Genomic DNA, 24,716 nt, shown 5'->3' on the forward strand with positions numbered 1-24,716 from the left:
TGCATTTGGAGGATACGTATGAATAAACTTCAAAGTCTACAACACTTCTGCCTGTATATTATTTTTTTTATATGTGGCTTGTGTCCATCATATGTTTTATCTTATTTTATGTATTTAATGATGATATGTGAATTATGTGTGCTTTTATGACTTGTTTGTCAAATAAAGCTTATGAATTGAATTGAGAAGTGATTTCTGATTTCTTGGTTGAGGGAGAGATTTTGGGATTTGTGGGAATTTAGGCCAATAGTTGGAGTAAAGTATTGTATAGAAGGCAAGGCTACCCTGGAATTTGGGGATGAGGGAGGCAGAAAACATTAGTAGCCTTTCTGAGTTACGTACATTCCTACTTGGAACAGTGTTTATGGGATTTCCTGGGTTGTTGGCATGGATGGATTTCCTTTGTTGGTTAGCCGTAAGGTGTTTAAAGGTTAAGGGGCATTTGGAGGTTCTTACTGTCCTTGATTAATCGGATAGGTTTGAGTAGTCAGTCAACAAGTGCAATTTAGGTACAAGTTTTTAGCCTTGAACATAATTGTTTCACTAATGTATGTGTTTATTGCCCTTTTTATGTGGAATGGTTGCGTCCCAGTCCTGTCCTGCTTTTATAGGGGTTCTGCCAGAGATATAGTTCATTAGTAAGTCAGTGCACCGCTCTTTGATATTATGGCTGCAAAAGCAGTCAACATTTGGGGTGTTTGGGTTATGCTGGAGGAAGCTCTTTTTTAAAATGTTTGCAACATTTTGAGTGGTAACTTCAGGTGGGAAGTTTATGTAATTACAGTTCTTAAGGACACTGTAGTGATTATTCTACGTTTCAACTAATAGTCTTCATGAGCTGGTTAGGGCAGAGTTGCAGAGGGGTTTTGCTGGGTGGCAACGATAATACATAATACATGACCTCCAGGGTCAGATTTAATTTTCAAAAGCAGATCAGATGCACACCTAGTAAAACAAGAGCCCAAGGGCCATATTAAATGCAGATAAGATGCAGATCAAATATACCAGCAATACTATAAGGCCTTAAGTTACAGACTATACATTTTTTTAAATGCAGGTCAGTTGCAGATTAAACATACCAGTAAAAATACAGGACCCTAGGGCCTTATATAACTTAAATAGACAGGAAAATACAGAAATACCCTTAAAATGCACAAGAAGATACAAGCACCTTTTACCTTTTAAATGGACAAGAACCACAGGTCCTAATATATTATGTAAGTGCATCAGGCATTAAAGGGCCTTATACCTACATCAGGGGCATGCAATCAGAAGAAAACAATTCAGTCTGTATTGAGTAGAAAGAACCACATTGCAGTTTTTGGAGATTGTAACTTACTATGCAGTTCAGAGTAGCTGCGTTTGCCAACAAGGAGAGCAAGGGAGGGCCCGAGGCCTTACCAGGCCCCAACAGGGCCAAACCAAACCTGCCCTTACCTGTATGGACACCTAGCAGTGTACGCCTATGAACAGGGATGTATTGTATCCATTAGGTTTGTAAAGACCATTCAGGGAGCTACCTACTTCCAAAATGGCTACCATGGACAAAGACCAGGCAAAATGGTGGACCAAATGCAGGGATCCTCTTCAGCTCAGCTCCAGCAGTAAGTGAGCAGATGTTGTTGCTGCTGGCTGTTTGCTTCAAATGAAACACGAACAAAATTACAGGTGTAGAGTGACCCAAGAGATTGTGGAGGGACCTGACAGAAACACTTAGAGAAACAGAGGTCGTAAAGATACCTTAAGAGATGGATGGATTAAGAGAAAGAAGAGGTTGTGGAGAGGCCTAAAGAATCTGACATTACCAGATGCCTGTGAAAGGCAGGACCGTGAGTAATCCTGGGAGGAGACTGCCCAGGAAGGCCTGTGAAGTTTATATAATTTCTAGAATAGTGGTGGTCTTGCAATTTCGGATTAGTCTTGAGGTAAAAAGGACTTTAAAAAAGTAGGTCTGAACTTTCGGTTATGCATCACCTTTGGACCCAGATTGTTAGAATAGGGGGTCTCAGAACGGACAGAGACTTATAAAAGTACATCAAGGATTTTAATGTTGAAGAGGTTGAGTTCTTCACCCTGAGATACAGGGAGCATCCCATCCATGACACTCTTTTAATATCACATTTGCTATTTTGGCTAAGATACTTGCTTAGAATTGATAGGCGTTCATCCAACATAAGACCTTAACATTGTCAGTCTTAACAAAAGCTAGTTAAACTATACTTGTGATGTGCACTGCGTTATTATTTGACATCCCCACACTGAAAATATTTATTACTGACCACGCAATATGCACACACCTTTTTTCTGGCGTGCTTTGCGAGCTTCAGTTGCCACCGGAAACGCAGGAGCCTGAAACAAGAGAAATTGTCAGACACAGATGGCAATTTAATATGTTTACATGCTAGATTAGGCATAAGAAAATGAGGAATTCAATCATAAAAAAGCAGACATCATTAGGGTAAACAATTGCGTGTACAAACAGTGGGCGGATCAGATCCATGGAGAATGGCAAACTTGTTGAGGCCTTACTTTCCCAAGAAATGAATACAGTCCTTGATCCAGATATATCCAACCAGATCAAGAATAAACTGATGGCTTTAACAGTAAACAAAAAATATGCATCTGGCACAACAAACTGAATTTTGTTATGACCGTAACAGGCAACCAGTGAAGCATCAGGGAAAGGATGAGGGAGGGCCACATCTTCAGGCCCACTACGTTTCAGACTGCAGTTATTCTGGCCTCCTAGGCCTTCTATAATTTAGTGTACAGAGAGGTCCTCCCTGCTTAGAACAGACAATATTTGATATTGCAAAGTTACAACCACAAGAAGGTAGGAGATGTAGAAGATGATTGTTACCAGCTGCCTCTGAGAGGTGAAGACTTATTTGTCACTATGTTCACTTGCAAGAGCTTTTTAGGTATAAGTCTGGGTTATTTACCACCCGGACATAGGTAGCAGAGAGGATGAAGAAGGCAAGGATGTAGGGGACTGAAGCATGCAATGGCTATTCAAATAGACCTAGTACCCCAAGCATTATCTATTGTGCCCTGAATTCCTGGCAAAAGTCCCACGCTCATCTAATACAGTGCGGATCACAGGGTTTGGCCCATTCCAAAGTATCTGCCACTTTTTGCATGATCTTGTATAGTGCCCTGCATGACCTTGTGGATGGATGGTGAGGTCGCCAAGGAGACTGGGTACCACCACAAGCCAAGTGATGCTGTGCCCAAGGGTGGTTTAGGGAGTATACCATGGATATGTCTGCCATGCCTCATGGGAAGGATATGGGCATACCACAATGCCAACTTGGATGCTTCGGGCTCAATATAGGAATCAAGGAGTGGCGGTCCCATGGAGCCTGTGACACCTGCACGGTCTAGGGTCTTCAGCAGGGGCATTACTCACATCTAAATCTTCAAGAAAAAAAAAGAATGGGTCCAGGCAGACATTTGCGAGGCAGTCATCCAGTCATTTCACTAGGCATCTATCCTCATACAGTTATACAGTGAAGAACAGATAAGCTAAGAAGGCCCATCCTGGGGGCATGATGAGTGTGTAACCCATAGAAAGAAACGCCCAAGGTAAGGGCCAAGCCAACTCCAAGTGCCACAACAGAACTGGTGCCCTTAAATTAGAGCGAGGCTGGATGTGGGGCCATTGCCCCAAAATAGGAATAAACTGTGGCAAGAAGGATTTGGAAAGCGCTGGTGAGACGAACAGGAGGAGCTGGAGCAGGGACAGAGAGAGGAGACTTATGAGGCTATGCCAGGAGTGCCCAGGAGGCTGAGGTATTAAAGCAGTAAGTGGCTAGAGGAGTGACCACAAGAGACTGCGTGAAATTAGAGCCAAAAGCCTGGGAAGAAAAAGACCCTGCAGGAGGGGGAAAGAGAGAGCCTGGGGGCTGGAAAAAAGGCATAGAGGGCTAGCACAAGAAAAGTCTGCAAGGGTGGGAAGAGAGAGAGGGATCCAGCCAGCAAGGGAGAGAACCTCCCAAATGATAAGTACGAAAGATAGCTATCGGGCAGGTAGCAGGCAGATCCAGAGGATGTGATGAGAGGAAACGAGAAGTCTGAGAAGGAGAGAATCCGTAGGAGGTTGGAGAAAGAACCAATAACTTTTTGATGAGAAGGTGGCAAGCAATGAGTAGAGATGGGTTAAGAAGAATAGAAACATTTAAAAAATGGGTAGCAGGTGGGATGATGAGTTACTGAGCAAAACAGAAGGGTGGGGAACCAGCTGGAAAAGGAATGAGGAGGTGATAGAGAAGTGAAGTGGAAACTTGTCAGAACATCAAGTAAGTGAAGGGTGAGATGATAGTGAATAAGAGTAGTTGATAAACATCAAAGGAGTAGAAAAGAAGGGGGAATACTGGTGTGGAGGAGGAGTGGAGTAGCATAAAGGAGGAGGAGGAGGAGCGAGACCTTATAAGCGAAAAGTTGGGTGGAGGAATGAGTATGTGGGCAACAGCGAGGAGATATGGCAGGTGCCATAGACATTTAAGAAGATATCCTTAAGCATGAGCTTAAAGCAAGACAACAAAGAGTACAGCCAGTTGGGGTTGTGGAGCCAGGGACCTAAAACCCTAAAGTAGGGAAGCTGTGGCAGCCACAGAAGGCACATCAGAGACAGTTAGGGGGAGCCTCATGTCTTTCTGTGGCTCAATGCCTGGGCAAAGCCAGCTCTAAAATACCACTGACTACAGAAACACCATCAGGCTCCTGTGAAGTATTGAACCCCGGCAGGAGGATGCCTCCCCACCTTTCCACCAACATCTATATCCTGATGGACAAGCCCATGTCTGTTCCCTATACATGACCGCACATGTCAACATCTGCACATTATGCGGACCCTGGGGCGGAACACCAGAATAGCTCAATACACGCGTGACACTCCTCGGCACTCCCTGTGCACGTGTCAACTCTAAACACAACGTTGCCATGACAACACAGCTCCAGGATAGTCTAACACACAGCACACCGGACTTTGGAGCCATGTTTAGGCTTTGGATCCACGCACCAGCTGAGCGCCCCACCGACTCACATATGTGCACCTACCACAAAATCTCTCACGGGATGATCGTGCCAGTCGATCATTCCTGCATACCCGAAAAGATATACTCAGTTATAAATTACTCCAACCCCAGACCCATTTATTCACGTGAGAATACTTAAACATATTGCGGGCGTACCGTAAGACGTTTTAAGAACACTTTTCCTTTAGGTGCCATGCCTGCACTAATACATACAGAGACCTTTTCCAACATAGCCGTACCCTTAACATCTAATCAAGGCATCATCTGTGCGTGCGTTACACCCAGTTGATAATGTTGCCATGCCAACACGGCTTCGCTGCACTCTGGCACACGACACACTAGCAATCGCAGTCCCGTCTAGACTCTGTGCTCCCCCCACAACAGGTGAGCCCTTGCAGTGATCTGATGCATGCAGACCACTCTAATCCCTCAGGGTAAGCCACACAACCTTGACCGCTCTAGCCTGCATGCCTAGCTGTTTCTATTTTTCTCCTTCTCAATCACGGCAGCAGAGAAAGATTCACATGCATGCCGATCTATCCAGCCTAATATGACATGCCATAGGATCTTCATCATTTGTAGCCCATGCACATAGCTATACCCATCTCTCTCTTTCTTAACCACTGTAGTGGAGAAAAACTCACCCTCACAAAGATCTCGAGGAGTGGGGTCCTGGCCTTCTTCCAGGAAAGTGCACTCCATACCATCCACGCAGGTAATTTAAGATCTACTGCTAGATACAGCAGGATTCATTCACATGTTGAGCTCTCAGCACCCTGAGGGTGTACATTACTACACATGACCCTCTTTCCATTATTCCTCCAACATCACCTTAAGCCCCTGCACCATACCTGGAAGCAGTAGAGGAACATATACATGAGCACCCGTCTGCCAATAATAAGGTTATTATAGTTAATATCCTTTCCTTCAACATTGTTTGGAAAACATGTACAACTCTGTAAGGATACTGCCCTTCATGAGGCTCATACATACTGTATGTCTATGTTTCCCTATCCACAGAGTGCCTCTGTCTCCAGATCGCAGTTTTCCCTCCCTTTTGATCACCCTCGTCAGACCAGTTCGATTTGGCCCTCGGGCCTCCAAGGTCAGTTATCAAAAGCTCCTTACATTTCCAACTTGTTTTTAAGTGTCCAAACCAGGATAGCTACCTAGCCAAAAGTAACCACTTCATTTGATGTTTCCACTTCAAGGGTTCAACTGCTAATGGTCCAGAAGAGGGCATGCTAAATCAGTCACTGCCGAAACGTCCAAGGGAAGGGACAGCAAAATTCCACCATGCCCCCTCCACTTATCTTCTACTAACAACCAGTGACGTCAACCTCTACCTTGCCTAGGAAGTACTAGTCTAGGAATATGAACATAGAAAAATCAATACACATGATGACCACAGTTGAAACCATGGACACATGGACCAAATTATAGCGTTTGGGTCCTCAGTCTACACATTTATATACACAGTTATGTTGTCTATGTGACTGCGCACACACTAAGAACACAGGTTTTCTGTATGTCTCTGTAGATTGAAACACTGTTCTATGTATAAATACGGACTATACCTATACCTCTGTATTTCACTGCCTGTTAAACAATGAAGTATATGATGGTTGATGGAGCAATGAACCTTTCACTACCTTCATAAATATACCTTCTTGTCAATATGTATAGAAACCTGCTGTAATAAGTAACTTTTCTGTATTCAAAGAAAAAATGAAATAAATAAATTAGACATAATGGAAGGGATGGGCAAATAAACAATCCTCTCCTCCACTATCAGATTTTACAAAAGATAAAGTGATTATTCTTTTGTTGATGCTTAGTTTTGGGAATTTATGAAACATTTATTGTAAAGCCTTATTTGAAAATTGATGCACAATCTATGCTCAAAGAATTGAACGGTTAGGACACCCTTGCTTGTTACATTATAATCCCCACCGTCCCACAACTAGAGAAGATAATTTCCAAGGAAAATGCAAGGTCTCAGCACTGGGAGAGACCCTGAAAGAAATCATGAGACATTTTACTTGGAACTTTGTTTTGCTTAAACCAACCTGTACATGGCCCAATACTGTTTGATATTATTAAGTGACTGAGAGGGCCAGAAGCCTGGCTTAATAAAGAGCCAATTTTTTGTACCTTTACTAGAGTCACTGACTTTTGAGTTAAATCCCAAGACTTGAACATCCCGACGAATGACCATTCTAAACACAATTCAGTTATTTTGGTGCAAAATCCAGACCTTTGCAATTGATTAGGTGTTGCCCTTGTAAATACCCAAATAAAGAGCTGCTGAGAACACCATTTTCTGACTGGCTGGTGTTTGATCTCACTGCCCTTTGTGACAAAACGTATCGACACCGATATCTGTAAAAACAACACACCACATCATGCTGCCTTTACTAAAAAAGGGGACACCATTGGTAATCATCCCTCTGACGCCACAGAGGATTGTGGAATACTGCTTCCCACAATCTAGGCCCTCCCCTGTAACGGATTCTGCTCTGACTTTTCCAACAAAAAAATAAACACACAGAATAAGTGTAACACTGTTAAGTGGTCCCAAATAGGATTACCTTTTAAAAAAAGGCAAACGCAGCCTAAGCTGTAAACGGAAAACTGGTTTAACCGATTAACCATGGCAGAGGTGCTTGCAAGTGTACCAAGTGCCACAAGGATGAGGACGTTCAAATCCTCCACAATTCACAGGTCCTTGGAGTCCCACCTCCATCCCAGTTAAGCAGTTAAAACAACTCCTCTACTCTTATCCAAATATACGTCAGGGAAATAACACTTGTTGAGGGGAAATCCGTTGCAAGCCCATAAATTCTGCACAATCGCACATGTAAAGCTCCCTTCCATGTGACTACTAGTACGCCAACACCCAATTCTAAGAAGCATTTCCTGTGCTCTTGGGAAGGGAGTTGCAATAACTACCTTTATGTTTTTGTATCCCAGCTTGCGGTGCCATGGAAGTACATGTGCAGAAAGTCACTCGCCACTTCTTTTGCTTCCTTCCAATTTCAGCACAGTTGAGAGGAAGACATTTTGATTACCCACAAGTAAAGCAATACCATACTCTTCCCCATCCTTGCCGGAATGCATCAAAAAGGTAGAGCAAGGAGAATCAGATGAAGAAAGTTAAATGATCCAATTAAAGAGGTTGAATTAGAAAAGGACCACATGAGGTGCAATGAAAATCTAGCCACTATTTCTTCGAGTGAATAGAGATTACAGCAATTTCAATCTGAGGGCAGCTATGGATGATGATTGTCTAACAGCAACTAGACACTTTCAGGCTCTACCTTTTAGTGGTCTGTAGCAGTTGGCCTGCCTCTTACTCCAGATCACAACACTATAGGGTATTTGGCATACACGTGTTCCCTCGGACACTTTTAGTAGAGAGCCAATGAACTGGAGGTTCATAAACCGTTCAAGGGCCCCAGAATCAGAATCCACTATGAACTGTGCTTCCCCCATATACTGTTTTTGCAGAACCATAAACCTAGATAGCAGAAGGAGCCTACAATTTCCAGTGTTGACCAGATAAGACACCAATTAAATTTAAAGCAAGATTACCTCCCAACGAAGACTAAATTGGTCTTAGTGTGCCTATTTACAAGGTAATTTATCAATCATGCTGTAAACGGAGCTGATTTTTGTGCCTAATTGCAACCACAGTTCACAACTCACCTACCTCCTATTTCCACTCTACATACCACTTTTTCACACTCCTGGTCCAAGCCTTTCTCTCCACTTCCTTCCTCCGAATGTAGCCATCCACTCAAACATTCTGTTACACCATCCCATCTGGATTACCAGTGTTATCTCTCTTCAAAACAAACCACCATTTCTGTGAGCTCTCTGCTGCCCGAATACCACTTTCCATCTCTCCAACCTCTGACAAACACGTGTCTTTCTGTAGCCTGAAAGTGTAACTCTCACCAGAGTCATCACAAAGTGCATACAATGACACCATTTACTTTCTTGTTCCATGCCAGTTCCTTATCCACTTACCCCCAAACTGATTTCTGCGGCAACATAAAGTTACCATTCCTTTCGTTGCTCTGTACTAACAGCCTGCATTATATTCTACCACTGCTACTCCCTTCAGTCCCAAGTACTCCCTGCTTGCACCGGTCACCAATGCCACTCTTCAGTGTTACTGTGCCAAATCTCTTTTATACCAAGCTGAGATATACAGTCCACCCCATAGTGCTCCTGTCAACAGCCGGTGTCCTCACTACTTTCCCCTACAAGTGATGTATTTATCAATTCCATATTACAATCCTTCCTTACCATCTTTACAACCCCTGTCCTCCCATCCTCTTCCCATTGTTTACCCCACGTGCTTTGCCCCACAGGCTGCAGTTAATTCTCCCAACGCACTAAGCAGCTCTTGTCTTGATTTACCAACTAAGCACCTCCCATATTTTTTTGCATCAAACAGGCAGTGTAATTGGATTACTGGCACTGGTTCCGAAGGGATTTAGACCTTTTTTTCTTGGACGCTGTAACCGGCCTGAAACAATCTTGAAATTAATCTGGCTTTACACGCTCCTCTGAAAGGCTGGGGACGGTGAACAGCTGTGACAGATTATAGAGTACAACAAACGTTTAGCTTCTGTAATTATGAGAATGCTACTCAGTAATACTGCCGCAGTTTGGAAAAATGTCTTTGCTTTCTTTTTTAAATTCATTTGGAGACCCCTCCATACTCATGGTATAAGAGACTGACAATCCCTTGTCAAGCATTAATTGTTTTTGATCTTCCGCATTTTTACCAATTTTAAGCATGAATGTGTACCCATATTGTGCTGGGTGGTAAACAAGGGAAAGATGGTGAAATGCACCCTTCAAATGTCGACAAAAGATGGTCTCAATAACGTTAGACAGGCCATGAAGTGAAGTTAAAAACACCGATTAGGAAATGTCGAAAAAGAGAAATCATCTCTTCAATTTATTCCAACAACAATTTTATTTTGGCAATTGTATAATGTTACTTTTAATTTTCTAAAATTTTTCACTAAACAATTTAATGTTCAAGTGGGGGGGGGGGTGAGGGGTTGAGGAGGCTATGCATTGGGCTGTAAGAGGAGGGATAAAAGAATATGATATAACCACGTTACTAATAGGTGAAGACGGCAATAAGTAACTCTGTGGCATAAACAAGCACATGTGGGCTGGAGCGGTCTTAACGAGAAGGGCGTAGAGAGATTGCTGTGAAGTGCAACAATCATAAGGGCAAGAGGACATTAAGAAGGGGATACTAGGGATTGGAACTGAAGGGTTTACCCCTTTTTGGTTAGATCCTGGCTTGAAATTCTTCAAACAAAAGAATGTGTTAGTCAGTTTTATGTTAAAATGATTTTATCATGCAGTGGAATCGATGTTCAGGTGTTTTTTTTAGATACAAATGACAAGAGGATGTGAGGTCCAAGCAGCATTGGCTCAATCCTCATCCAATTTAACAGCACAGTCCTGGTCTCTTGTAATCAGCACTGGGCTCATATAGAATCCACAGCATTACTTTGCTGTACACCACTAAAGCGATGCAGCCATGGTCGGACTGGGCCATAGCATTGTTCTCGGGTGCCCGGACATTTCGTCGAAAAAAAAAAAAAAGGTCGACAGGACAAATGGTCGACACTATATATATATATATATATATATATATATATATATATATATATATATATATTTTTTTTTAGGTTTTCGTTTAAGGGAAAAAAAGGGTTTTTTTTAGAAAAAAAGGGGGTTGGGGGACCCCCGAAAAAAAAAAAAAAAAAAAAAAAAAATTCGACCATTTGTCCTGTCGACCTTTTTTTTTCGACGAAATGTCTGGTAACCATTGTCTCGAGCACCAGTCACATTGGCCAAAAAGAAGTGTCCTACTTTGACGAAAAAAACTGGCCCACACCAGCATTTTGCGTGTTTGGTTCAGCGATGGGCCTATTGCCCTATAGGCCAGTCCGAACCTACAAGCAGCGCCAACACCACAACACTACTTCCACGCCAACCACGCAGCAGGTGGACCCACACCTGCACCGCCACTTTCATAACTCCATACATGCTGCATGCCAGACTTGTTTTGCAGGCTAACAAGGCCCTTGAAAACACATTGCTGGGTCCTGCCTGCTGTCAACACACCATGATTAAACTTTGGATCATTGTATCCTTGTTCAGCCCAAATAGCTAAATTCCTACAGCCCGCTTGTTGCTTTTCTGCTTCTGTTCCCTGTTCCTGCAAATTTCCTGTTTGAATCAGTCCCCTGACCGCTTTCAGCCTTTCTCTGTCAGTTGGCACATTTCCTACCATTTTCCAACTGGTTGCTTCTGAAGTATAACCTAGCAACAAGTCGCTTTATGCCAAGCTCATCTTGCAGACATTTCCTACAATTATCCTTCCCCTCTAGTTTCTTTCTTCTGGTCTGCTGCTCCCCCACCGGAATAATGCTTAGGCGAGCCTGTAGAGTTCTTCTGGAATATGGTATACGATATATGATAAGTCATTTATAACGCGCCTGTACAATTGGTGTGATGAGACAAGGGAGGGGAAACAGTGGGAGGACCAAACAACGATCTTACTAGGCCCTTGTGTCATTCAGATCATGCAAGTGCGATAATGCAAAGTGCAGGGGGGAGGTGGGTAGAGTGCCAGGGAGAGGGAAAGGGGACGTGCAATCAGGGCAGAAATGCTCTGTGTAAGCGCAGATAGGGCAGCGCGGCTCTGGGTAAGTTCAAGGAGGCAGGTGTCTGTAGGGTTACAGTGACAGCCCCCAAGTATGCGGTAGGCCCAGAGGCAGTGGAGGGGCGACTGGCCGTGGAGGAGCCTGGTACCCAGGGAGTCTCTGAGGGTAGCCAGGCTACCAGTCGCCGCAGCAGATAGGCAGTGGAGAGAGAGAGAGAGAAAGAGAAAGAGAAAGCAGAGGCAAAAAGGAAGGTCTTGAGCTGCTTCCGGAACTTCAGGTGGTCCGGCTTAAGTTTGAGAGGGGCAGGGAGGACATTCCAGAGGGAGGCACCTGCAGAGGAGAGAGATCTACACCCCACTCTCTGCCTAAAGAAAAGCGTCTGACCCTCAGAGAGTTAGAGGTGGCTGAGCGAAGGGCTCGAGAAGGAAGGTGTATAGGAAGAGAGAGTTGGATATAGTGCGGACCCCTGCCGCAGAAAGCCTTTTGGACGATTCAGAGGGTCTTGAACTTGATCCTTGCAGCCACCGGGAGCCAGTGGAGGGATTTCAGGGCTGGAGAGATAGGGTTCCTGGGTTTGAGGCCAAGGGCAAGTCTCGCAGGCCTGTTCTGGAATAGTTGCAGAGGGCGGAGAGTAGAGGAAGGCAGATTGAGAAAGAGGCTGTTGCAGTAGTCCAGCCTAGAGAGAACCAGGGCTCTGTACACAGTGAGCTTCTGGGGGGAAAAATGAGAAAAGGAAGAAGTCCTCTGAGAGGTGCAGCTGGTAGTGGGCCTTCTTGGCAAGATCTGTAATGTGAGGCGAGAAGGAGAATGGAGTTGAAGATGACACCAAGGTTCTTTGCCTCACAGGAAGGCGAAGGAAGAGGGCCTGAAGGAGGGCAGCCAGAGTGAGAGAGAGAAAGCAGGAGCGGGGGGTCCCAATGTGAAGGATCTCAGTCTTATTGGCATTAAAGGCAGAGATCGTCGGAGGTGCACCAATCATGAATCACAGATAGACAGTCGGGAATGAGCGAGAGTTGAGAGGAGGCTGAGGGGAGCCTGAAAGAGCGGAGAGCGTCATCCGCATAACACTGAAAGTTAGAGGAGAAGGTAGAGATAAGGTGGGCCAAAGGGGCAAGATAGATATTGAAGAGCCAGAGTGAGAGCCCTGGGGAACACCACACGTGGAGACAGAGGTGGTGGAGGAGAGAAAGGACCCAAGATGGACCTGGGAGGGTTAGTGTAGGAGGAAGGAGGACAACCACTCCAGGTCCTGATCCGTGATGCCCAGGTTCTCACAGAGTAAATTGATCAGGATGGCGTGGTTGACCGTGTCAAAAACAGAGGAAAGTTCAAGGAGGATGAGGACAGAAGGGAGCCTGGAATCAAGATTCGAGAGCAGATCTTCACAGGTGTTCAGGAGAGCAGTTTCCGTGTCTCAGGCTGCTCTGAGGCCAGACTGATGGTCATGGAGACAACCAACAGATTAATTGTGGAAAGTAAGCAGGGAGATGGCCAGCTTTTCCAGGAGTTTGCCCAGGAAAGGAGTGGAGATCAGGCGATAGTTTGCTGGGCAGGTAGGATTGGTAGAAGGCTTTTTAAGGAGGGGGTGCACAAGGGAGTGCTTGAGAAGAGAGGGGAAAGTTCCAGTGACCAAAGAGTGAAGGTGTCAATGTGGTCCTTGATGGTTCAGGAAGAACAGGGGAGCACCTGTTTGGACGACACTTTCATACATCAGACTTGTGTAGAAACCTCGTCCGGTGTAATCAGAGAGAAAGAGGAGAAGGGAGGAGAAGGGAGGAGAAGAGGGAGAGGCGGCCAGAGGGGGTCCGAGAGAGGTAGGGGAGAGGAAGAAGAGAAGGAGGACAGGATGTCCTGAGTTTTAGTGGTGATGTGAGAAGCCAGAGCCACACAGAGGGCCTGGGAGGGAACAGAAGAGGTGGAGATTGCAGAAGGATTGGCCAGCTCCTTGCAGATTTTAAAGAGTTGGCCAGGTGGTCTGGACAGCAGTTCTCCTTTACCGAACCCCCAAATGGAAACCTAATTTTGAACCATAGAGCCACTAGAAACTATTGTTTTCTGCACAGACAAATGCAGTTAGCATTGCGCAACTGCAGCATTTTACAGTTCTAGCCCTAAATTCTGAAGGTGTGAGATGAGGGTCTGCGTCACACAACGTTGTGTGAGGTCTATCCAACATCAGTTCCTTTGTGCAAGATGTAGATGGTAAGCCTAATCTCACAAAAGAAATGTTTACTTTGCAATTTACCAAAGATCTTCTTGCTGAGATGAAGCCATGAATTATTTTTTGCTGTTCGATTTTATTTGAATGTGCAACAGAACATGACATATCAAGATTTTAAACTAAAAAAACAAATGATCATAATAGAAACTGAAAATTCACAAGGACTATTGAGGCCTGTACAAAGTACTCACTGCAACAAAGCGGCTTATAAACACATAATCATTACATATCAGACACTCAGGGAGGTCCCTCACCCCACCCAATCACCAAATCTACACCAGATTCCCTGAAACCTAATTTCCCCACCTTTGTCGGCACACTGCCCTCTCTGCAACACAAGTGCTGTTTACACTTGCAAGCCATTTATCAATTTTATTTCCTCCACCATGGAAACCCTGCATAATCAAACTACTCTCAAACCCCAGTACAAATGTGCCACAGCTGTCCAAGATGAATATGCCCAGAACCTGATTGATGTACCCACCAAACCCTTGCCAAAATGGGCAGACCTTCCCACATTTCAATAACACGTGGACCAGAGACCCAGATGCAAGGCCACAGTTCCAACAGGAATCTGTGTGGCTCAGGCGCCTTTCTTTGTTGGTGTCCACTACACCCTGTGCAGTATCTTCACCAGATGTCCGTACTCCACCCTGACCAATCCTACTGTGTCAGCCCCCCACCCAGTTCTTTGACCCATGCACCCAGCTGCCACTCCTCCACATGTGCCTCTTAGGCCAGCAGCTTATAGGTCAAGCCAGCAGAGTGTGTCTTATCTCCTTCAGGATGTTCCAGAGCCTGTGTGGTTCCCTGTGATCCCCCACACCTCCATCCATGCATCCCACCCCTCTCCTCAACTTCGTGTTTTTGCTAAATGTTCATCCTTCCATTCTATATGCTTGCCTCAATGCACCAAATGATAGCCATTCATCTTCGCACAAATCACTTCTCCACATCACTCCACAGAGGTGGCAGTTTAGATAGAACAGCGGACGACCGACCGCTGTAATATTTGGAATCTGCAACAGTGAGGTGTCTGAAAATCCAAACTGATCATATCACCATATCATAGATACATCTGTGTCTAGCAAATTCTCAATTCAGTTGGACTACTTTTCTAATTCTTCTGTTCAGTCATCATGGTGGCCAAGGCCTCCAGCAGCAACGGCCCTAAACCGGTCGCCTTTGCCATCATCACATGCAAACCATTGTATATATGTATTGAGCAGTAGGGGAAATGCCAAGTAGGGCAATCCAATCTAAGTTACAGTTTCTAGAGGGCAATTAGAGTTGCCTACCTGTCACATGCAAACCCCCTTATCATTCTGCTGAATTCTTTGAATAACCAAACAGATACGACTAGGGATGACTTCCCATACAGAGACAAGTTTAAAGCCTTCCACCAATCACGACTGTCCTTAACCTGATCGAACAGAAGTCTCATTATGATTGCAATACCAGATGTGACCCAAACTCCAGGTACTTGACCTTCTTTGGGGACCATGTTAGGGGGATGTTCCCAGCATATGGGCTGGCATGCCGCTAAATTTAATGGTAAGACATTAGATTTTTCCCAATTCACCTTTTATCCAGAGACCAGTCCAAACTCCTCCACAGGCTGTAACGTCATGGGTAGAAAGGCAAGGACATCCCTTAGTACGAAACTATTATCATGCACACACTACCACAGCTCCTGGCTGGAGCCACCATAAGACACCCCATGGAGTTGTAAGGTCTCACATCCTGGCCAACAGAGGCTCCAGGTCAACCATGAAAAGGCGCCCAGCAATGGGGACTTACCAGGGTATTGCAGCCCCGGAAATTCCTCATTGCCGGGCGCCGGAACATGTTACCCCCCCCCCCATTCCCATTCGAGTCCCATTGGACTCAATGGGAATGGGGAGGTTGGATGCACCGGCACCATTCATGAATGGTGCTGGTGCATCCGTCAAGGTCTGCGAGTGGGTGCCTTGGCGAAAAGGCAACCACTCGCAGAACTCATAGTTTGCGGTCCGGAAACAACAGTACCGGCAAGCTTACTGGTACCGTTGTTTCCGGACCTGCAACCTCAAAATGACCCAATATCTCCTGCGTGATCTCTGAACCCACTAACATTGAAACCTCTGCCCCGAAGGAGATCGAGAGGGGGACAGAGGAAGAGGGGGAAAGGGGGAAAGAGGGGTGGAGACGGACAGGGAGAGGGCTCTACTGATGCAGAACTGGGATTTCTTACAACTTAATGAGAATATTTGTGGAAATATCCCAGCTAAATTTACTTGGGCTCATCGTCACCATAAAACAATATTAGATTATATGCTTGTTACAGAGGAGATTTCCTTTCATTGTATGTTTCTTGCGATCAAGGATACAGCCTCCAGTAATCATCTGCTATTGATATTATCCTGGGATATTCCTCGCCTGCGTTCTACCAGATCTATTTACCCTACTAACCTTTTGTTAAATAAAAGGATCTAACCGTCTTTCGTGAATAAAAGTAACATTGTAAAATGTAATAATCGCTTAGCAAAAGCTATAGAAGATAACTTGCTCATCATGTATTTTCCACGCACAAATATACAGACATGCTGATGGAGTTCTATGAGCATGTTCAAGTGCCTAAGAAATCCTTCCTAAAAGAAGACACATTTTTGATAAGGCTGTACAGGTGCAGAAAGAATTGCTACCAGCTAAATGAAGTGCGTTAGGCCACTTATTCACCATAGAGCTAGTCGATTTTTAAAACAATATTACAAAAACAAGTTGTGGTCTCATAAAAGTGCTTTAATTCTACGAGACTCTGCATGCATGTTAAAAACACTAGCCAGTAAAACTTCAGCAGCCTTTTGGAAAGTAATTAATTTTGATTCTAGTTTACAAGCCTTTGCACAAATTAACCCAATTGAGTAGACTGTGTGGGTGACCCACTTTAGTGCAATATATTCAGTTAAAATGCCATTAAAGAAGCACTTAGAGCTACCTCAGGTTACTTCCTGGCAGCTTCCCTTCGACGTGGACGATATTTACAACCAGATTGTAAAAAGTAGGAAATCACCCGCCCCAGGTCTTGATAGCCTCTAAAACGCAACATTAAAACAGAACCCTACCTTATTGTCATATATTTTAACAGCATTCCTTAAGCACATACTGGCTACACTATTTGGCTGTCATGGAAGTCAATCAGTGATTGTTCCCATTTACAAGAAGGGCGATCGAGGTAATCCACAAAACTAAAGTCTGATAGCTCTTTTGGAAGTCCAGAGTAAACTCTTTGCCTCATTGTTAGAATGCCAACTTTACACCTGGGTGGTAGACTCTGGACGATTTGCTTCAATTCAGTCTGGATTCATGAATGGGATAGGGAGTCCCCCCTCAATGGCTTCATCCTGAATTTAATCAACAGCTATAAGTAAAAACACAGCAGTCTTTGTGTCCTTAGTAAACTTTCCCATGGCCTTTGATGGTATACATCGCTATGGTGCAATTTGACTTGTTGGGGTTGCCCATACCACCTGATTGACATAATCAGAAAGCTCTATGCTGGTACTGGTATTAAAAGATTAAACAATGAAGGCCTACTGTCTATTTCAATACCTACGGTAAGAGGCCTCAAGCAAGGTTGCATATTGGCCCTTATCCTTTTCAATTTGTTAATTTCTAAAATAGGGGGAACTCCTATGAAATAGCGCTCATTCTTTCCTCATTTAGGTGCCAATCAAATAAAATGGCTTCTCTAAGCCGATGATTTAGCATTACTGGACCTGACATTTGATGATTCCTGTGGATCCCTCACTAAACCCCTGCCTAAAGTCCCCTCCCAGGTGGCCAGGGAAAGGTAGGCGCTTCCTGATCCGGACTTTGAGGGTGGTGCTCTGAGCGAAGATCACCTGGGAGGAGATAGAGCTCAGGGTGGTGAGGAGTTCCCGTAGACAGTATTTGTCTTTCAAAGGGGAGAACATTTTACAAGTACCTAGACATGTAATGGCTTATTGTCGGAATGATTGGTCTACACCACAAATTGAACGTCCTAATGTGGGTAAAGTTGAGGTAACATCTTTAAACATCTTATGTAACGAAAGCCTGTCTGAGACGTATAACGTTAAAAGCAATCCTAACTCCCAGAGGTATATAGAAAGGAAATCTGTTAATGATGGCATAAATTACTTGCCTTCTTCTTTTCAAGTAAATGCTTGTAATGATTCCTTAAACATACTTGGAAGAATTGAATCTTTTTTTTTTAATAATCTTTTACTTATTAACTCTTGACAGGCGATGCAGAAGACTCATTAACAGGTATCAGGCAGCGACAAGGACACACATGGGTCTACAGATGTTAACATACACAGCATTACATGGTACACAGACAAATCACGTATGGTGGGAATTTACCTTTCGAGATCACAGCAGCTATAAGTTCTGTGAGATAACATGGTAATAAGTCAGTGATAATATTGGCCAGGTATGATCGGAACTCCGTCCTTGGGTCTAGAGGAGGCGGGAAGTGTATTAATGTAGGTTTCTTTTCAGTTCTGAGCCCATGTTAGGTCAGCCAGCCATGCCTTGGTTGTTGGGGGGGGGGGGGGGGTTTGTCTTTCCATTTCAACAGTATTTTGGCCATCATGCATCCCATGTTTACAAACGGTCTGAGGCGTTTTGATGGAAGTCTGGACCAACCTCCAAACAGTGCGCCCAAGGGGGAGCGTTTCAGCTCGGTCCCCACAATATTGGACAGTGTCTTCAAGACTGACTGCCAAAACCCAGCCGGGGAGGGACAGCTCCAGAACATGTGGATGTGGCTGGCCTCACTTGGCACCTTGGGTATAATTGTTCCCCAGTCTTAAGTATTTTTTTTTTAAAAAAACATGTTTTTATTATTTTGTAAGTGATACAAAAGGTAAACAATCCCTCAACTCCCCATCCCACCTCCCCCGCCCACCCTCTTCCGGAAGCATAGTCATTGATCCAAAGTACTCGCGGCTAGCTACTAGGTGAATAAGTCAGAGATTTTTATAGAGTGCGGGCACCACTGTGCCATGTAGTCTGACTGGAGATATTCTAGCACTCCACCCCATTCTTTTATGAAGGAGCCATGTGTTCCATGGAGATCGTGTGTGATTTTTTCCATGGTCATTTGGGACCAGACCTTGTGTAGCCAGGTGAACAGCATCGGTGGGTCTCTATTTTTCCATCCCTGTGCGATTGTTGCCCAGGCCGCAATGAGTAGGCTCATGAAGCTTTTTCGCTGCGCCTTGGTGAGTGTGTTGACATTGTGGTCCGTGAATCCACAGAGCCAGGTTTTCTCCGTGTACCGGTCCACTTCTGGGAAGATCTTCTTCAGTTCGGCTATTATTCCTGTCCAGAAGAGTTTAACCTTGGGGCAGTACCACCAAATGTGTCTCCACGAGCCTGCATCAGCACAGCCTCTCCAGCAGCGGTTAGGTGTAAGTGGGTACATACTATTTAGCCTCTCCGGGGTGTAGTGCCATTGCGTGACGATCTTAATCCACATTTCTTTGGTTTGAACTGCTCTGGTCAGTTTGTGGATATCGGACCACAACGACTGCCACTGCTGTGCGGTGATGACTATCCCCAGCGTTTTTTCCCATCTTTTCATGTATGCCCACTTGATGTCTTCTCCCTGGGTATTCATGAACCTATAGAGATTGGAGACTAGTTTTCTGTCTCCTGAGTTTGTGAGGAGAAACTTTTCAAAGGCGGTAAGTTCTCTTGTCGCCGCATGGGTGATCTCAGGCGTGATCAGCCAGTGTCTAAGCTGCTCATATTTGTACCTGTCCGCATTAGTGAGGTTCCAAATTGATTTGCAGTTGGCAAAAGATCTCAGCTCCCCGTCCACGAACATCTCCCCTATTTTCCTGCAACCAGCTTCCTCCCAGTTCCCATAAGCCCCTTGCTCAGTCCCCGGGGGGAACTGCCGGTTTCTACAGATTGGGGTGAACGGGGCCGTAGTCGTGGTAATGTTCTCTCTCCGTGTCTGCTCGTCCCAAGCGTTCAGCGTGGTCTTCATGATCTCACTAATGCGAAGATTCGGGTGCCTGTGCTGCTTAGGTGTCCATAATAAGTCTTCTAGTGGCGTTCTGGCGACCGCCCGGTCCTGTGTCACCCATATCGTTCGTTGATTATCTCCTAGCCATTCTCTGAGAATCCTGAGCTGGGCCGCTTGGTAGTAGTTCTTAAAGTGTGGGAGTGCTAGGCCACCTTCCCTGATGTTGGATGTGAGGATTGTTCTGGATACTCTGGGGGGTTTCCTGCTCCAAATGAAGGATGAGACCGACTTGGCTAGGGCTCTGAAAAAGGAGTCTGGGACCCCAACCGGTAGGGACTGGAAGTAGTACAGTGCTTTAGGGAGAGTGTTCATTTTTATCGACTGTATTCTCCCCCACCAGGAAATATTTAGGGGATTCCACCTCTCTAGATCTCTTTGAATCTTGGCTAGGAGTGGGGGATAGTTCTTGGTGTACAAAGTCTCTACCTTGTGAGTCAGTGTTATACCCAAGTATTTTATGCCCTCTTCCGCGACCTTTATGTCCAAGTGGTCTGCCTCTCTACCCAGTGTTACGCTGCACCCTGCCAATATAAGCATTTCTGATTTTTTTTTTTTATTTTTAAGCCAGAAATGCTCCCAAATAGCTCCAGTAGGTGGAACGCCGCTAGGGCTGAGTGGGTAGGGTCCTCCAGTGCCAAAAGCATGTCATCCGCATAGGCTATAACCTTGTGTTGTTTCCCCGCCATCTCAATCCCTCTAATTTGATCTGTTTCCCTAATTTTAATGAGTAGGGGTTCTAGGAATAGCGCATACAAGAGTGGCGAAAGTGGGCAGCCCTGTTTCGTTCCCCTGGATATTTCCACCCTCTCTGTAATTTCTCCGTTTACCGCTATCCTGGCTGAGGGGGAGGAGTAATTGGCTTTGATCATGTTAATATATTGATTCCCAAATCCCATGTGCGTCAGAGTTTTAAAGAGCATTGACCATTCTACACGGTCGAACGCCTTTTCTGCATCTAGAGAAAGTAGTACTGCTGGGGTGCGGGAGAAGAACTAGTTACTCTTACCTTGTAACGTTCTTTCGATGGGATGTTCCTCCGACGTATTCCTTATCTTAGATAGAAATCCTTCAGCTTTGCTGGCCTCGGAAAATTTTTTCGCCAGAGGGCGCTGCGCGTCGATGATCGCCGAGTCGATGACCCTCGACGGCCTCCGTGCCGACGTCGACGTCATCCTGCCTATAAAGGCCGCGCGCAGCGTCCGTTGCTCAGTTCCGTTTTGTAGTCCCCAGTAATGTTTTTGGATTAGACTAATCACCTTGAAGGAGCATAGGCTGCAAACCCACAGGAAGTCATACTGCGGGGATGGATGGGAGGGTCGATAAGGAATACGTCGGAGGAACATCCCATCGAAAGAACGTTACAAGGTAAGAGTAACTAGTTCTTCGAAGGGATTGTGTCCTCCGACGTATTCCTTATCTTAGATAGACTCCCATAGCAGTGGTATTGTGACTGGAGGCGGGAGTAATAAAAGTTATGTTACCCTTCCAGAATGGACAGAGTGTAACACAGCCTTGCCGAATCTAGTTTCTTGACTAGAGGAGGAATCCAGGCTATAGAATTTGGTAAATGTATGTGCGGACGACCATGTGGCAGCCGCACATATATCTCGAATTGGCACCCCTCTTTGAAGGGCTGAGGATGTTGCGATACCCCTGGTAGAATGAGCCCTTAGATTTTGAGGAGGCTCCTTTCCTGCCAATTTGTAGCACTCCAGAATGGCTAAAATAATCCATCTGGAGATGGTTTGTTTTGTTATTGGAAGGCCCAACTTATGTCCTGCATAACCTACAAAGAGTTGGTCTGCTTGTCTGATCTTAGCCAATCTGCTGATATAGAAGCTCAAGGCTCGCTTAGGGTCCAGCCTGTGCAGTCTCTCTTCCTCCTTCCCCGGATGAGGAGGAGGGTAGAAAGAAGGTAATATAATCTTCTGAGTGATGTGAAACTCCGAGACTACCTTCGGGAGGAAGTTAGGCTTCACCTGAAGAACAACTTTGTCCTTGTAAAAGATTGTATGTGGAGGTTTACACGATAAGGCTTGCAACTCGCTAACCCTTCTAGCAGATGTCAATGCTATTAGCAAAACAGTTTTGAGGGTGAGAAGCTTCAATGAACAAGAGTGTAGTGGTTCAAAAGGGGCACCCTTTAGGAAGTTTAAAATTAGGTTTAAATCCCATAAGGGAACTTGAAAAGGTTTCGGGGGATAAACATTAGTTAATCCTTTTAGGTATTGTATTACCAATGGAATTTTGAAGTATGAAGGCTCCTCTGCAGTGCGCTTAAAGATTGATAGCGCTGCGAGATAGCCCTTAATTGTGCCAACCTGTAGGCCTGAATTAGCCAGGTAAAGTAAGAATGACAACACCATAGGTGTACCACAAGAAAAGGGTTCAATATTCTTTTCTCTGCACCAGCTGCAAAATTTGTTCCAACGGCAGCGGTATAGAGTTTTAGTTGCCGGCCTTCTGGCCGAAAGCAACACCTCCATAACATCATCCGGAAGGTCCCAATCCTTGTACCTCAACCTTTCAGACACCAAGCGTGAAGGTTGAGGGTCTTGATGGCTGGATGGAGAACCTGACCTTCCTTCTGCGAGAGAAGATCCTCTCTGTATGGCAGTCGAATTGGAGGGCAGATGGACATGTCTAGAAGGTCCGGGTACCACGTTCTCCTGGCCCAATCCGGGGCAATTAGGATCATGGTCTTCCGAAACCTTCTCAACCTCCTGATCATTTGAGGAATGACAGGGACCGGAGGGAACGCGTACAGAAGTGGGAACTCCCAGTCCACTACGAACGCATCTCCTAGAGCTCCTCTCGGGGGAAATTCCCTTGAGCAAAATCTGTCGCACTTCCTGTTGATACTGGTGGCGAACAGATCCACTTGAGGGGTTCCCCAAAGGGCGAAGATCTCTTGAAGGACTTCCTGAGCTATCTCCCACTCGTGAGAGACTGTGCTCTGCCTGCTCAGAGCGTCCGCTGTCAAGTTCTTCTCTCCGGCTAGGTGAATTGCCGATAGAGAGATTCCTTCCTGAATTGCCCAAAACCAGAGCTGCATCGCCTCTCTGCACAGTGGTAGTGAGCCTACGCCTCCTCTTTTGTTGAGGTAGTGCATGGCCACTGTATTGTCCGTCATTATTAGGACGTTTCTTCCCCGTACAGACGGCAGAAAAGCCTTCAGCGCTAGTCTGATGGCTCTCAGCTCCAACAGGTTGATATGTAGTCTGGACTCCGATGGAGACCAACGACCGCTGATGGTCAAGTCGTTGGCGTGAGCTCCCCACCCCGTGAGTGAGGCATCCGTGACTACTGTTATCTCCGGCCATGGTTGCCAAAACATTTCTCCTTTCAGGATGTTCTCCCGACAGGCCCACCACTGAAGGTCTCGGGCTACTTTGACCGGGATCCGAAGGAGATCTGTCATCCTTCCTGAGAACTGTGACCACTGAGTTCTCAGTGCCCACTGGAGGGATCTCATTCTCAGGCGAGCCTCCGGCACGAGGAATATGCAGGATGCCATGAGGCCTAGCAACCTCAGAAAGTCGTAGGCTGGGAGATATTGGGCATTCTGAAATCTGATGACCATCTGCAGAATATCTCGAGCCCTCACCTCTGGTGGCAAGGCTTTTCCCAGGGAAGTGTCCAGGACTGCTCCAATGAATTGGAGTCTCTGTGATGGTATCATCTGTGACTTCTTTAAATTGAGGGAGAAGCCCAGCTTGTGAAGGAAGTGGCAAACATAATCTAGTTGTCTCTGAGCCTGTTCCGAAGATACAGCTCTGATCAACCAATCGTCTAGGTAAGGGTAGACATGAATCCCTTCCCTCCTTAGACTTGCAGCCACAACCGACATTAGCTTGGTAAAGACCCTCGGGGCGGAGGTTAGCCCAAATGGCAGAACTCGAAATTGATAATGAGAGCTGCCAATTGCGAACCTCAGGTATCTCCTGTGCCTGGGATGGATCGGCACATGGAAATAAGCGTCCTGGAGGTCTAGAGATACCAACCAGTCCTGAAGCTGGAGGGCCTGAAGGATCTGAGAGAGAGTCACCATCTTGAACTTGTCCTTTCGGAGGAATTTGTTCAATTCCCGTAAGTCTAAGATGGGTCTCAGTCCTCCGTCCTTCTTCGGTATTATGAAGTAGGGGGAGTACCAACCCTTGTTCCTTTCCGCTACAGGTACCAGTTCTATGGCACCTTTCTCTAGCAGGTCTAAAACCTCCTGCAAGAGGAGCGGATCTGGAAGCTTCAAAGGGTTGTTCCCCGGTGGATGACTCTGAGGGATATGTAGGAAGGGCAGGCAGTAACCTTGGGCCACTGTCTCCAGAGCCCAAGCATCTGACGTAATAGCCTGCCATTCCGTCAGATGGTGAGTTAACCTGCCCCCTACTGGTGTTCTGTGAGGGGAGACCTCAGAGTGGTTTTGAAGCGGCTGATGCAGTTGCCGAAGGTAAAGTGGCTCCTGCTCCTGCGGGTGCGGCTTTCTTTCCCCTACCCCGTCCACCACGGGTAAATCTTCCTTGGCCTCTTTGAGCCGGTCGTCCCCTGCCCCTTCCATATGAGGAATAGTAACGAAAGGACCGTCCTCTCCACGATGATCCCGAAGGACGAAAGGTATTCTGACGGATAGCAGCTCCCAATGACTTGGCTGCTGCCTTGGACGTTTGCAGTTTCTCCAAACTGTCATCCGCCTT

General features: G+C 45.6%; 1 protein-coding gene across 2 annotated transcripts in view; it reads right to left on the reverse strand.

Annotated features, from left to right (window-relative positions):
• Positions 1-24,716, reverse strand: part of BBS4 (Bardet-Biedl syndrome 4) — a 614,420-nt gene that overhangs the window by 527,446 nt on the left and 62,258 nt on the right. Inside the window, exon 2 of one of the 2 annotated variants that reach the window (XM_069624617.1) lies at positions 2,298-2,349. In XM_069624617.1, the coding sequence (XP_069480718.1) occupies positions 2,298-2,349 (52 nt within the window). Of the gene's footprint in view, positions 1-2,279; positions 2,350-24,716 lie in introns of both variants that reach the window. The other variant, XM_069624616.1, reaches the window with a different exon arrangement.

Source organism: Ambystoma mexicanum, chromosome 11 (assembly GCF_040938575.1).
Source record: "Ambystoma mexicanum isolate Mex_15411 chromosome 11, UKY_AmexF1_1, whole genome shotgun sequence".
Lineage (NCBI taxonomy): Eukaryota > Metazoa > Chordata > Amphibia > Caudata > Ambystomatidae > Ambystoma > Ambystoma mexicanum.